The 14,186-nt window shown below is 36.5% G+C and overlaps 3 protein-coding genes across 7 annotated transcripts in view; 2 read left to right on the plus strand and 1 right to left on the minus strand.

The window, feature by feature from the left end:
- The window catches only part of LOC106875968 (nose resistant to fluoxetine protein 6), a 36,518-nt gene extending 34,048 nt beyond the window's left edge, over positions 1-2,470 (plus strand). The window contains exon 15 of the mRNA XM_014924310.3: positions 2,293-2,470. Coding sequence (XP_014779796.1) covers positions 2,293-2,427 — 135 coding nt within the window. The 3' untranslated portion in view covers positions 2,428-2,470. The remainder of the gene's footprint in view (positions 1-2,292) is intronic.
- LOC106878029 (solute carrier family 66 member 2) overlaps positions 1-14,186 on the minus strand; it is a 288,127-nt gene that overhangs the window by 20,808 nt on the left and 253,133 nt on the right. The gene's annotated exons all lie outside the window — the stretch shown is intronic.
- The window catches only part of LOC106878028 (nose resistant to fluoxetine protein 6), a 79,877-nt gene continuing 74,514 nt past the window's right edge, over positions 8,824-14,186 (plus strand). The window contains exons 1-2 of one of the 5 annotated variants that reach the window (XM_089350017.1): positions 8,847-8,968; positions 9,316-9,446. The gene's annotated coding sequence lies outside the window, so the exon portion shown is untranslated. Of the gene's footprint in view, positions 8,969-9,003; positions 9,447-14,186 lie in introns of those variants that run through there. The other 4 variants (XM_089350021.1, XM_089350020.1, XM_089350019.1 and 1 more) reach the window with 4 other exon arrangements.

A 14,186-nucleotide genomic window follows, 5' to 3' on the forward strand; every position in this document is an offset into this window, starting at 1 on the left:
ATATGTTTGTGTGTCTGTGTTTGTCCCCCAACATCGCTTGACAATCGATGCTGGTGTGTTTACGTCCCCGTAACTTAGCAGTTCGGCAAAAGAGACCGATAGAATAAGTACTAGGCTTACAAAGAATAAGTCCTGGGGTCGATTTCTTCGACTAAAGGTGGTGCTCCAGCATGGCCGCAGTCAAATGACTGAAACAAGAAAAAGATTAAAGAGTAAAGAGAGTAATGATTTTCTTAAAACAGAGACTGGAATTTAGAAGACATTAACTGGCATTAGGCACCATGCAAATGGCACCCATGAATCGCAGTCGTGGTTGCTGCCAGTGCCATGTAAATGGTACCCATGAATCGTAGTCATGGTCGTTGCCGGTGCCATATAAATGGCACCCGTGTTGGTGGCACATAAAAGTACTCATTGCAGTGGTTGCTGTTAGGAAGGGCATCCAGCTGTAGAAACAATGCCAATTCAGACTGGAACCTGGTGCAGCTCACTGGCTTATCAGCTCCAGTCAAACCTTCTAACCCATACCAGCATGGAGAGTGGATGTTAAATGATGATGATGATGATGATGATGATGATGATGATGATGATGATGATGATGATGATGATGATGAGCATTCCAGTTGATTTTTATCAATTAACATGCATGTAACTGAGCATTCCACAGCCAAGAATACCCATAACATAGTTCTCAAGGAGATTCAGTGTGACACAGAATATTACAAAGCTGGCCCACTGAATTACAGAAACCCTCCCTAGTGAAGAATGTACCTCCCAGTATAGACTAGGCATTAATGACTTTAAACTCCAGGCCAGAAAGATGCTAAAAAGCAGACCAATCCAGAAAAGAAAGATTTGGAAACTTAAGGACCCTCTCCCACAGAATGAAAAGCAGATTGTATGATGCCTGTGTGTGAACACCTATGCTACACAACAGTGAAACATGGGCTGTGACAGCTGAGGACATGCATAGGCTTGAAAGAAATGAAGCCAGTATGCTTCCCTGGATGTGCAATGTCAGTGTGCATGTATGACAGGGTGTAAGCATCTTAAGAGAAAAGTTCAGCGTAAGAGGCATCAGATGTGGTGCGCAAGAGAGACGATTGCACTGGTATGGTCATGTGATGCACATGGACAAGGACAGCTGTGTAAAGAAGTGCTGATCTCTAACTGTGGAGAGAACCTGTGGTAGAGGTAGACCCAGGAAGACATGGGATGAAGTGATGAAGCATGATCTTCAAACTCTGGGCCTCACAATGGCAATGACTAGTGACTGAGACCTTTGGCGGGATGCTATGCTTGAGAAGACCCATCAAGCCAAGTGAAATCATAGTCGTGGCCAATGCTGGTATCATATAACTGGCACGTAGGAGGCACCTTCCAAGCATTGGGCTTCACAGAAGCAAGGTGGCTGATGCCAATAGCACATGGAGGGCTCCTTTCAAGTGCTGGACCACATGGACTCAATGACGAATGACCGAGACATTGGCATTATGTTGTGCTTTAGAAGAAGATCCATCAAGCCAAGTAAAATCGCAATCGTGGCAGATACTGGTGTCATGCAAATGGCACCTGTGTCAGTGGTACGTAAAAGCACCCATTACACTCTCAGAGTGGCTGGTGTTAGGAAGAGCATCCAGCTTTAGAAATCATGCTAAATCAGACTAGAGTCTGGTGCAGCCTTCCAATTTGTCAGCCTAGGTCAAATTATCCAATCCATGCCAGCATGGATGACAAACATTAAATAATGATGATGATAATGATAATGTACAGCACGTTTTTGCCAGCTGAGTTGACTGGCACAATGTGATTTAAAGTGTCTTGCTCAAAAACACAACACACCACTGGGTATCAAACTCACAACCTAACGATCTTGAGCCAAAATAATCAAATTACTTACTCACACACCTTCACTTAAAAAACATTAGAAATATTGTTAGGAACAAAGTATGAAAGTATTTATTAGAATTTTAGCTATTGTTGTTGTTTATTATTAGGTCAGCCTGCCTTTACAAAGAAAACTTATGATCAAAAGTATTGTTCATCTCTAAGGTAATGTATATCTGGACAACATTATAAAGATACCAGTGTTAATCTGAGAGAGATTTGACAACTATTTCTTGCATTCAAATGATTATAAAGTAGTTCCCATAACGGGTTGTTCAGACTTTGGTTATTTGTAGATGTGAACACATACAGTATACAAATAAAAATATTGCAGTAATTATTTGAATTTAAAATTATGATATTCCTCCTTTATATTTTTCATTTTCTTTTTTTTTTCCTTTTCAGGTTTTCTTGTTTTTCGGATTTTTGGTAGTAGCCTACATGATAGCATTTATTGCTTCAATGGCGTTTGAAGCTCCAATGATTGGTCTAGAACGAGTATTTCTGTCGCTGATTAGGAAAAAGCAAGTGATCACTTAAGAAAATCGACTCCACCGAATGGAATATAAACAAAAATAACAAACCACTTTAAATCAATTAGTACAATATTATCATTAATATATGTTCAAGATCAACAGATGGGATGCAAGAATGCCCTAACAATGTTATTTACGGATCATAGTATGATTAATATATATATATATATATATATATATATATATATATATATATATATATGCAGAAGGTTGAAAAGTAACACACGAGGTGAAATGTATAAGGAAAATAAGACAAGGTAGAAAATGCTAAAAGGATTTTATCATGAAGTACATTTTAGTACCGGTTTCTGTCTTTAAAAATTTTTCAACTAAGAGAAAAGCAAGAAAAACAATTAAATTAATGAAAAATTAAATGAAATGTTTTTAAAAATATTTCCATACTTTTCAGATGGGTACGGCATTTCCCTTTTTCCTGTCTCTCTCTCTCTCTCTTTTGTCTTTGTGAAGACTCAGTAGTTAGTAGGAGATCTGCTGTTAACTGAAACTGGTACTAAAATGTACTTCATGATAAAATTATTTTAGCATTTTCTACCTTGTTATTATTCTTCTCATATATATATATATATATATATATATATATATATATATATATATATATATATATATATATATATATGTATATATATATATATATATATATATATATATATATATATATATACATATATATATACATATATATATATATACATATATATATATATATATATATATATATACATATATATATATACATATATATATACATATATATATATATAAATATATATATATATATATATATATATATATATATGCATACACATACATATGATATATGTATATACACACAAACATACATGTGTGTGTGCGTATCTAAATGTATTCACATTTTTAGATAGATAGAGAGACAGATAGATAGATATTCAAATATATTATATAGTATATATATATAATAATATATTTATATTATATAATACTATATGATATATAATACTGACCTTGCTCAGGGTTAAAATGACATAGTTTTTTTTATTGTTTTACTTCTTTCAGTCATGTGACTGCAGCCATGCTGGAGCACCACCATTGGTCAAACAAATCGACCACAGGATTTATTCTTTGTAAGGCTACTACTTATTCTATCAGTGTCTTTGGCCGAACAACTACATTATGGGAATATAAACATAGCAACGTTGGCTGTCAAGCAAACATGGGAGTACAAACACAAACACTTACACACACACAACTATACACATATACGACATTCTTGTCAGATGTGTAGAGTGATCTGGTGGTGATGCTGGGCGTTGTATTTTTTTCATAAGAACTGGAAGCTTGAACATACTGTGAAGAGTTTTACCACCTTTCAAGAGTGTTGCAGCAATGCCAGTCCAGAAGCCAAGGGAAATAACTCGAATTTAATCCTGACTTATCTCCCTTTGTGTGACAAACACTGACAGTACAAGCGTATTAATATATAGATATTGGATATTTTTTTTATCAATATTATCTTTGGGGTAAAGACTTCAGAACATCATTAGTAATTTCCATGCTTTTCTGTCTAAGCTCTTCAAGACATTCAACTTCCAGTTTATCTTGAAGCTATAGTTTATAACCATTTTAAGCCTACTGTCTTATTTCTAGCATTGAGCTAAGTTTTTATATTAACCTAACTATTCTGTGATACCTATTTGCTAATTTGAGCATTCATTTCCATGAGTTGTATGTTATCAGCTTCATCTCATCCTAAGTATTTTTTTTAAACCATTCCATTTACTTATGTCTGTCTTTGTATTGTCCCCTTTATCTGTCACCCTGGTGACAAATAAAAGAAATCATGATTATTATTATTATTGTTGTTGTTATTGTGTTGTTATTATCATCATCAACGTGGTGACCAGGCAGAATCATTTGCCTATCACACAAAATGCATAGAGGCATTTCTTCAAGCTTTTTTAGATTTTGAGCTCAAATTCCACCAAGGTCGGCTCTGCCCTTCATCCATTTAGGGTCAAGGAAATAAGTACCAATCAAGTACTGGGGTCACTGTAATTGACTTGCACCCACCACCAATCAAAATTGCTGCTGGTTATATGCTAAAATCAGAGAGAGTTATTTGACTTTACCATTCATTTTTTCAGGGATGATAAATTAAGTACCAGTTAAGCCCTAGGGTCGATATAATCAAACGAACTCCCTCCCCAAAATTTCAGGCCTTGTGCCTATAGTAAGAAAGGATTTTGCATTTCACTATCTTTTCCATTTCTTTCTCCCACTCTTTTATGTAAACCCCAACACAAGTTATTGCCTGTCCTTGTGATGTCCCCTCTCATCTATGCACCTGTGGCTAATAAAATAAATTGTTATTATTATTATTATTGTTATTATTATTATTATTATCATTATTATTGTTATTATTATTATTATTATTATTATTATTATTATTATTATTATTATTATTATTATTAAAGAGTAAACTGCATTGTCACCACTTCATACTTGTTTGAATAAGAAAACAGAAAACATTAAGACAAAGATGACAATGCTTCTGTATATATTCATATTCATGGAAGAATAACAAGAGCCTGAAAATGTTAGGTTCTCTCATTGCTCATGACATATAAACTCACTGAACTCTTTAATAAGTTCCACTACAGCTCAATAAAAATGACAATCATTAATTCTTTGAAAACTTGGCCGTTGCCAGTACCGCCTGACTGAGCCTGGCCGTTGCCAGTACCGCCTGACTGGCCTTTGTGCCGGTGGCACGTAAAAGCACCCACTACACTCTCAGAGTGGTTGACATTAGGAAGGGCATCCAGCTGTAGAAACTCTGCCAAGTCAGATTGGAGCCTGGTGTAGCCACCTGGTCCACCAGTCCTCAGTCAAATTGTCCAACCCATGCTAGCATGGAAAGCAGTCGTTAAAAGACGATGATGATGATGATGATATATATATATATAATAATACAGTGCCCCTGGACTGGCTCTTGTGCGGGTGGCACATGAGATGCACCATTTTGAGCGTAGCCGTTGCCAGTACCGCCTGACTGGCTCCCGTAGGATTTTCGAGTGAGATCGTTGCCAGTGCCCCTGGACTGGCTTGTGCGGGTGGCACATAAAAGACACCATTTCGAGCGTGGCCGTTTTCGTGCGGGTGACACGTAAAAGCACCCACTACACTCTCTGAGTGGTTGGCGTTAGGAAGGGCATCGAGCTGTAGAAACTCTGCCAAATTAGATTGGAGCCTGGTGTAGCCATCTGGTTTCACCAGTCCTCAGTCAAATCGTCCAACCCATGCTAGCATGGAAAGCGGACGTTAAACGATGATGATGATGATGATGATGATGATTAGGGATAAAAATCCAAATTTACAGTTAAAAACTCGATTAAATTCAATTTATTAAAAATTAAAATTAAATTAAGTTTCAAAGTATAAAATATATATATATAGTTTTAGGGAAAAGAACCAAGGTTCATGAACTCATCGATGAAAATCCACAGTCACATATAGAAAAATTAATAAGTAAAAGCACAATAAATAAGTATAATATAATACAAAGTAAACACACCACCATCAGTTGTCAAACAATGCTGGGGTGACAAACACAGACACACAAACACATACACACACACACATATATATACATATATACGACGGACTTCTTTCAGTTTCCGTCTACCAAATCCACTCACAAGGCTTTGGTTGGCCTGAGGCTATAGTGGAACTCTTGTCTTGAAACAGATTTTTTTTTTGTATCTTGGGAGGGTCACTATGCCAATAAACACACACACCATTCATTCTAGTTCATTTCTTTGTTTATGTTAGTCAATTGATTAACCATTTAACAAATTAACTAATTGATTGTTTGATTAAATATTCACTCAATCAATCAACTAGGTTTGTTAAAGTGCTACCATATCCTGAATGTCTTGGGCATATTAAAGCTCTGAGATCTAGCAACTGACTTGGAAGACACTCACAAGAATATACACCACGTTTCCAACAGCAACAACAACCTTGGGCACTTGTTTTAACTCCACATGTCTAATACTCAGTGTCATAGCTAATAGGACAGCACTATTAGAAATACAAATAGAAAGAAGAGAGTGATAGCAGGTAAAACCAACAAAATAATGGGTTAATTAGATTAAGTTAATTTGTAAAATACAATTGTTTTGAATTCGTAGTAGAAATAGGTTTATATTTGTGGTGGTGTATGTCTTTGGTGCAGGGTTGCTAGGAATGTGGCTTGGGTGTCAAGGGAATGGCAGTCTGAAAAATTTGGGGACCACTGGGTTAGACTATACTTTGCTGATCAGTTCCAATAAGACCGAAACATGTCTAAAAATGCAGCCTTGTCATGCTTGATTTTGTTAGTTCATCACAAAGAATAGTAATAAGCGTGTAGCAAAAATTCAACAACTGTTCTCAAAAAGGAATAAAAACTTTCAGGTAGTTTCCCTTCGACAGCCATTGAATTTGTGTGCAACAACACATATTCAAAATCTTAACCATTCTCAGTAAAGAGTTCTTGAAACTGTGGGGAATCATGAGCATGTACCTTAATGTTATTTGCTGCTGTGATAAAAGAGCTCAACAATTTAAGTCTATCACTTAATTTATTTGCCACCAGATGTTGCATGTGGCTTATAGAATACGCTGTAAACACACTAGGTATAGCTTTTTCAATAAAGTAATGAAGCAGTGATCACAACCTATTACCAATGGTGTCCCATTTATTGCTCAAACAAGAAATACTGACTCCTCTTTTGTACCTGTTTCTCCTTGTCTTACAAATAATAGCTCTTGAACCAAACGATAAACTTTGACAAAACAAACATAAGCAAGAAACATTCTTTTATTGTTTTGCAAAGGGGACTAATCTAACTGCCAGCTAAGTTTGCTTGTTCTTAGTATGTTACATGTGGAAGATGGTGGAGGTGCAATGGCCGGGTGGTTAGGGCAGCGGACTCGCGGTCATAGGATCGCAGTTTCGATTCCCAGACCGGGCGTTGTGAGTGTTTATTGAACGAAAACACGTAAAGTTCCACAAGGCTCCGGCAGGGGATGGTGGCAAACCCTGCTGTACTCTTCCACCACAACTTTCTCTCACTCTTTCTTCCTGTTTCTGTTGTGCCTGTAATTCAAAGGGTCAGCCTTGTCACACTGTGTCATGCTGAATATCCCCGAGAACTACGTTAAGGGTACACATGTCTGTGGAGTGCTCAGCCACTTGCACGTTAATTTCACGAGCAGGCTGTTCCGTTGATCGGATCAACTGGAACCCTCGACGTCGTAAGTGACGGAGTGCCAACAACATGTGGAAGAGGAAGATCCAGGAAGACATGGGATGAGGTGGTGAAGCATGATCTTCGAATGGAGGCAATGACTAGCAACCGAGACCTTTGGTGAAATGCTGTGCTTGTGAGGACCTGTCAAGTTAAGTGAAATCATAGTTGTGGTCGTTGTCGGTGTCACGTAACAGGTACACATACCAGTGACATGTAAAAAGCACCTTTTGAGCATTGGGTCTCATGGAGGCAATGTGGCCAACATTGGTGTCGCAGACCTAACAAATGTGTCGGTGGCACATAAAAAGCACCTTTCCAGTGCTGGGCCTCATGGAGGCAGTGAAAAATAGCTGAAAAATTTGGCAATATGCTGTGCTTCAGAAGGAAGATTCATCAAGCCAAGTGAAATGATAGTCATGGCAGATACTAGTTTCATGCCAGTGGCACATAAAGGCACCCATTACACTCTCAGAGTGGTTGGCATGAGGAAGAGCATCCAGCTGTAGAAACCATGCCAAATCAGATTGGAATCTGGTGCAGCCCCTCAGCATACCAGCCCAGATCAAACCATCTAACGCATGCCAGCAAGGACAACAGATGTTAAATGATGACGATGATGATGATGATGTTCCACAATATATCTTTTCTCTCCCCTTCTTTTTTCTCTGCTTTTTAAAATTTCCTTTGTCTTTCTTTCCTGAAAACTTTATTATGGAAGAATCATTACTGTTGTTTAGGATTTGTATTTTAATATTGTTTTATGTCATTTTGTATATCTGAGAATGGAGACAACAATATATATATATATATATATATATATATATATATATATATATATATATATATATATGTATATATATATATAGTACTCCACATTTTGAAACACTTGTAATAGGCATTTTTAGAGAAAAAATTGCATGCTTCCTTTTCTCTATTTTAATTTTCACGTTTAAAATCCAGACAGAAAAACACGAGAAATTCCGATTGCTCGTTTTGATAGCTTTTTTCCAAAATTCTTTTCTGTAAGAAATAAGTGTTTCAAAATGTGGAATACTACAAAATGACAAAAAAAAATTAAAATAATTAAAAAAAAAAAAAATAGTGGTTTGTGTTCCGAAGGTACGATAAGGGGATGGGCAGACGTTTTTAAAAGCATGGATTAAAAAGTTTCTTTAAAAAAGTCTGCCCGCCGATGTTATGAAACGGAGAAAAATCCCGAAAGAAAAAAAAAAAAAGCAAGAAATTCGGAAAGTACGTCAAATATAAATTGTCTTTTTTTTTTTTTAATTCGTAATGATAAGAGTTTCTAAAACACAGATTTGAAAAAATTATGGAAATTATGCGGCACCAACGTTGGCTACATTGCTTCCACGAGGCTGGTTTATTGGTGAGCTCCAGTTCGAATAATTAGTGGAATATCTTAAGTACGACACTCCACCGATAAATCACAATTTGTATTTATGATAATTGTTACTTTAATCTATGTACGAATTTGTTGAATCACTCCTATTATTTAAAACAAACGTACGGAGACAAATTCTGATTTACATTCATAAATGCGTTAAAATAATTGTATAATTCTTTATTTACAACAAAAGTCAAAATACCAAATAATGGAAGATATGAAGAATTTCTTATCTTTACACTAAAACATGTTCAAGAGAACAGCCGAGTGAAATACGCCGAAATCAAAATTGTCATTGTTGAAAAACAGAAGTGATTTGTTGAGGTTAAGTATTCCCCACCCTCCTTTTCTCTGTATAGATATACGTTCATTCATTTTGTTGTTGCACATGTTATTGTCGTTGTTTTTGTTCGGTATCATGTTTTCGTCTTTCCAAGGAATTCTCTTGGGAATTTTATGACCGGCTTCGTTATTAAACATTTGGGGTTTTTTTAAAATCATTTTTGTTCACTGTTGTTGCTTGAAAACATTTTCCGATCGATTTTAAAACATTTTTTTAAAACTTGAGTATACAACAGAAAAATAATGGGGGCGGGGGGCATTATCATCCATCAGTCCCTTTTGGCCACCTTATTATCACCCCATTTTTCCTCAACGTCCTCCACCCGATCTTTCCACTGTCCCCAGAGGATCAGTACCACCCACTTTGGGAACCATTGGTCTAACCGTTCCTCCATATTTCAACCATTTACGAAGTTTGTACATGGTTGCTAAATGTGTTAGAAATAACGACTTATTATCCTTAGAATTACACCTTACTTCCTTAAAAAGGAAGAACACGTAGTATAATGAATTCATGATCAAAGCTTGAACACATTTGACGGAAACTGAGCTGGAATTAAGCAGCAACATGTCACTACTTTGAGAAACAATACCAGGTTGAATCGAAAGTTTTTTCGGATTTTCACTGATGAATTTTGGCAACTTGTATCTTCATGTTATATTGTTAATTTGATGCAATTTATTGTCCAATCATTACTGAATTGTTTATTCTTTATTTCCATGTATAACATATAAACATTAATTGTTTACTCATATCGTAATGAGTGGTGAAAAAATTGCAATTAGAGCCATCTTACACTACCCATGAAAATAGGGCTGAGTGCAAAAACAGCTACAAAAGAAATTAATGATGTGGATGACCTAGGAAGTGTCCATGAATGTGTGGTACAAAACTGGTTTAGACGTTTTAAGAAAGGTAACACCTGCCTCAAAGACTAACCCCAGTCAAGAAGACCTTGTGCTGTGAATAACAGCCAAGCACAAGCACCCATACATTATCTGCAGAACTTGCTCGTTCACAAAGTACTACACATCGACACCTCCACAAGCTCAGCTTGTGAACAGACATTGTTGAACTAAACAATGACCAGGCTCAACAATTTGTGAAAATTTACAAAAATTGCTGGCAAATCTTTGAGAAGCCTGTTTTTGGTGTTGAATTGCAACTGGGTACCAAAAATGGATCTATTTTTGTAATCCTAATTAGAAAAATTAGTGACTTTGTTCTAGCTGTACTTCAGAACCTGTGATCAAACAAAGCAGTTTGTACAGATGGTTGTGTGTGTTTGGTAGAATTTTGAGAGGTTGCTGCACTTTAGCTTGTCTCAGATGGTTATGCTGTGAGCACTAACCTTTACACTCAACAACTACAGCAAGCACATGATGCTTTGAAAACCCTCTACTCAGCATTGGTCAGTAGATGTCTACTCTTACAGCATGACAGTGCCCCAGCTATTTCTGTCAATATGACCAAGTGCAAACTCAAGGAACTTCAGTAACTTGAGTGCTACTTCACCCTGCCTAAAGTCCAGACCTTGCACCATCAGATTACCACCTTTTCCAAGCCATGGCTCATTTCCTGCACAGACAGAGGTTCAAGAATGTAGTCCAACAATGTTGGAAAAGGGTGCAGGAAGCCTTTGCCTCTAAACCATCCAAATGATATAAGCTTGGAATTGAACTTCTTGCACAACAGTGGCAACAAACAATAGAATAAGATGGGATATATTTTGATGAATATATGCTTTTCATATATAAATTGATTGAACTATTAATTAAAGTTATGAAAAGCTTTTTACTCAAGCTGGTAGTATTGTAGAATTAACAAATGTTCTTTTCGCTTGTAATGTTGAGTTTAATCCTTTAATTAACATATTTCTGTTGAAATGCACAACATTGGTTTCAATTAGTTTTAAAGATAATGTAGAATTTAGTACAATTGTAGTAAAATTAATTGTTAGTGATTGAAGCAGTATTAGTACCTAAAGGTAATCTTTATATCCAACTTAATGCGGATGGTTTGTTAGAACACTGAATACAGTGTCATTAATTTTGGGAGATTCTCTCATATAGGCTTCTGGTTCATAAAAGCACACACATAAATCATAGCAGATGATTTATGTGTCATGGGAGTTCTGGTCCCACTGACAGACAATTCTCATCTGTTATGACCTGTTTGTGTGCTTTTATGCACCAAATGCCTAAATGGGAGGATCTCTCAATGCTAATAACACAGTATTTGGTGTCCTAACAAGACATCCATGTTATGCTGGATCATCATCATCATCATCATCATTGTTTAAAGTCCGCTTTCCATGCTGGCATGGGTTGAACGGTTTGACTGAGGACTGGCAAGCCAGGAGGCTGCATCAAGCTCCAATCTGATCTGGCAACGTTTCTACAGCTGGATACTCTTCCTAATGCCAACCACTACAAGAGTGTAGTGGGTGCTTTTTATGTGCCACTGGCATGGGGGCCAGTCAGGTGGCATTAGCATCGACTACACTTGAATGATGCTTTTTACATGTCACTGGCACAAGAGCTAGTCAGGTGGCACTGGACCAAACTTGAATGGTGCTTCTTTATGTGCCACCAGCACAGGAGCTAGACAGACGATACTGGCATCAACCATGTTCGAATGGTGCTTTTTTACATACTACCGGCACAGGTGCCAGTCAGGCAGTACTGGCATTGGCCACAAATACAATTTCACTTGATTCAACAGGTCTTCTCAAGCACAACATATTGCCCAACGGTTGAAAGGTGCTTTTAAACGGGCTGGTTATGCAACACTAGCATCGGCCACAGCTACGTGGATATAATAGTAAAATAATTTTGTTATTATTAAACTGGCGGTTGATTCATAAATTAACATGAAATTTAAAAGGTAAGTTTTAATTGAAATCACTTTAAAATAGGAAGTCTGTATTACAGAATCAGAAGTGGTTTTAGGTGGGTTGGTGTCAAAAGGGTGAGATAAGACAGAACTGATATTGCTGCTATGTTTGAATCCTGTAGCTAATCTATCAAGAAAGTAGATACAACATGACTGAATAAAGGTTTTATGATAAAACATGTGAACCGAGTACTCCTTATGTAATACAGTCCCCAAAACAATGTATTCTGTACTTCAGTGAACTGTATTTTGATAGGTCTACCTACTTATATTTGAAATCTTGTCATCAGATTCTAATCTGTGATAGACTTTATTCTTGTCTAAGGGATGACAATGTGTTTAGATTGTTTAATGCTACAAAAATAAGGGAGAGGGATAGAGGGGTTATTTTATTATCTTTGTAATAGATACATGTCAAAATAATTTAGGTTTTAAGGATTTCTGAGGAAACATTGTTGGATGGTTCTTGAAAACTAAATATCTTAATGAAATATTTGATATTGGCTTCAAGTTTTAGCAAACAGCCAGCATTTTCGGGAATTGGGACTTATCAGTTGCATCAATCACAATGCTCAACTGGCATTTTTTTTTCTCAACCCTAAAAGAATACAAGGCAAGGTGAAGCCCAGCGGCATTTGAACTAAGAATGTAGAATCAGAAGAAATGCGACTGAGCATTTTTTTCTGACTTTATGGCATGATAGTGATTCTACCAGCTCACCACTTTTTGAAATGCTTAATATTAATCATTTGATAATATTAATAATTTAATAATGGAAATGTTTTTCGTTGTTTAGTCAATAACTATTTTCCTGATAACTCACCTAAGAAACCAAAATAAGGGTTAAAGGCACTTCGTTAAAGGAACTACTGTATAGCCATACAGCAGGATTTGAACTGAAAGATTACAGTACCAAATAAGATATTGTACAGTTACATCACCAGCAATCTACAAATTATGACTATGGTTCTGGGTTCATTCCCACTGTGTGGCACTTTGGGCAAGTGTCTTCTACTATAGCCTCAGGCCGACCAAAGCCTTGTGAGTGGATTTAGTAGACGGAAACTGAAAGAAGCCCGTCATATATATGTATATATATATGTGTGTGTGTGTGTTTGTGTGTCTGTGTTTGTCCCCCTAGCATTGCTTGACAACCGATGCCGGTGTGTTTACGTCCCCGTAACTTAGCGGTTCGGCAAAAGAGACCGATAGAATAAGTATTAGGCTTACAAAGAATAAGTCCTGGGGTCGATCTGCTCGACTAAAGGCAGTGCTCCAGCCTGGCCACAGTCAAGTGACTGAAACAAGTAAATGAGTAAATGAGTAAATCCCTCCTACCATGTTTAAAGGTGTTTAGTTATGTTGCATTGAACATATAATCTTTCGATTTGTCGTAGTTCAATAGGTTAACTACTCACCTCCAACATCCAATCACAAATTAAAAATTTCTCTCCATCAATTCCACACTTCCTAGTGAAAATCCAATTATATTTTTTAAATTTTACTACTTCTCTCACCTTCACTTTTTTGCTTTTTCTCCTTTCTTTTTTGTTCAATTTCCTCCTTTTATCTGTATCTCTAACTCTCTTATTCTTCCTTTTCTTCTCTCACACCACCACCTTAATCCCTTCCTCTCATTTCTTCTTCCCATCCCATCCTTTATTTTCCTCACTCTCTTTAAATAATTTTTTAATTTCCCAATCCTCCATGTTATTTCTCTACCTTGTCTCTCTTTCTCATTAACATTATCATAAAGGAGACCTCAGTTAATTCTTTCCAAATCACTTCACACTGATCAATAAGTTGAAATGAAAGATTGTCCAATT

This window comes from Octopus bimaculoides, chromosome 1 (genome assembly GCF_046866305.1).
Source record: "Octopus bimaculoides isolate indiv1 chromosome 1, ASM4686630v1, whole genome shotgun sequence".
In the NCBI taxonomy this organism is placed as follows: domain Eukaryota; kingdom Metazoa; phylum Mollusca; class Cephalopoda; order Octopoda; family Octopodidae; genus Octopus; species Octopus bimaculoides.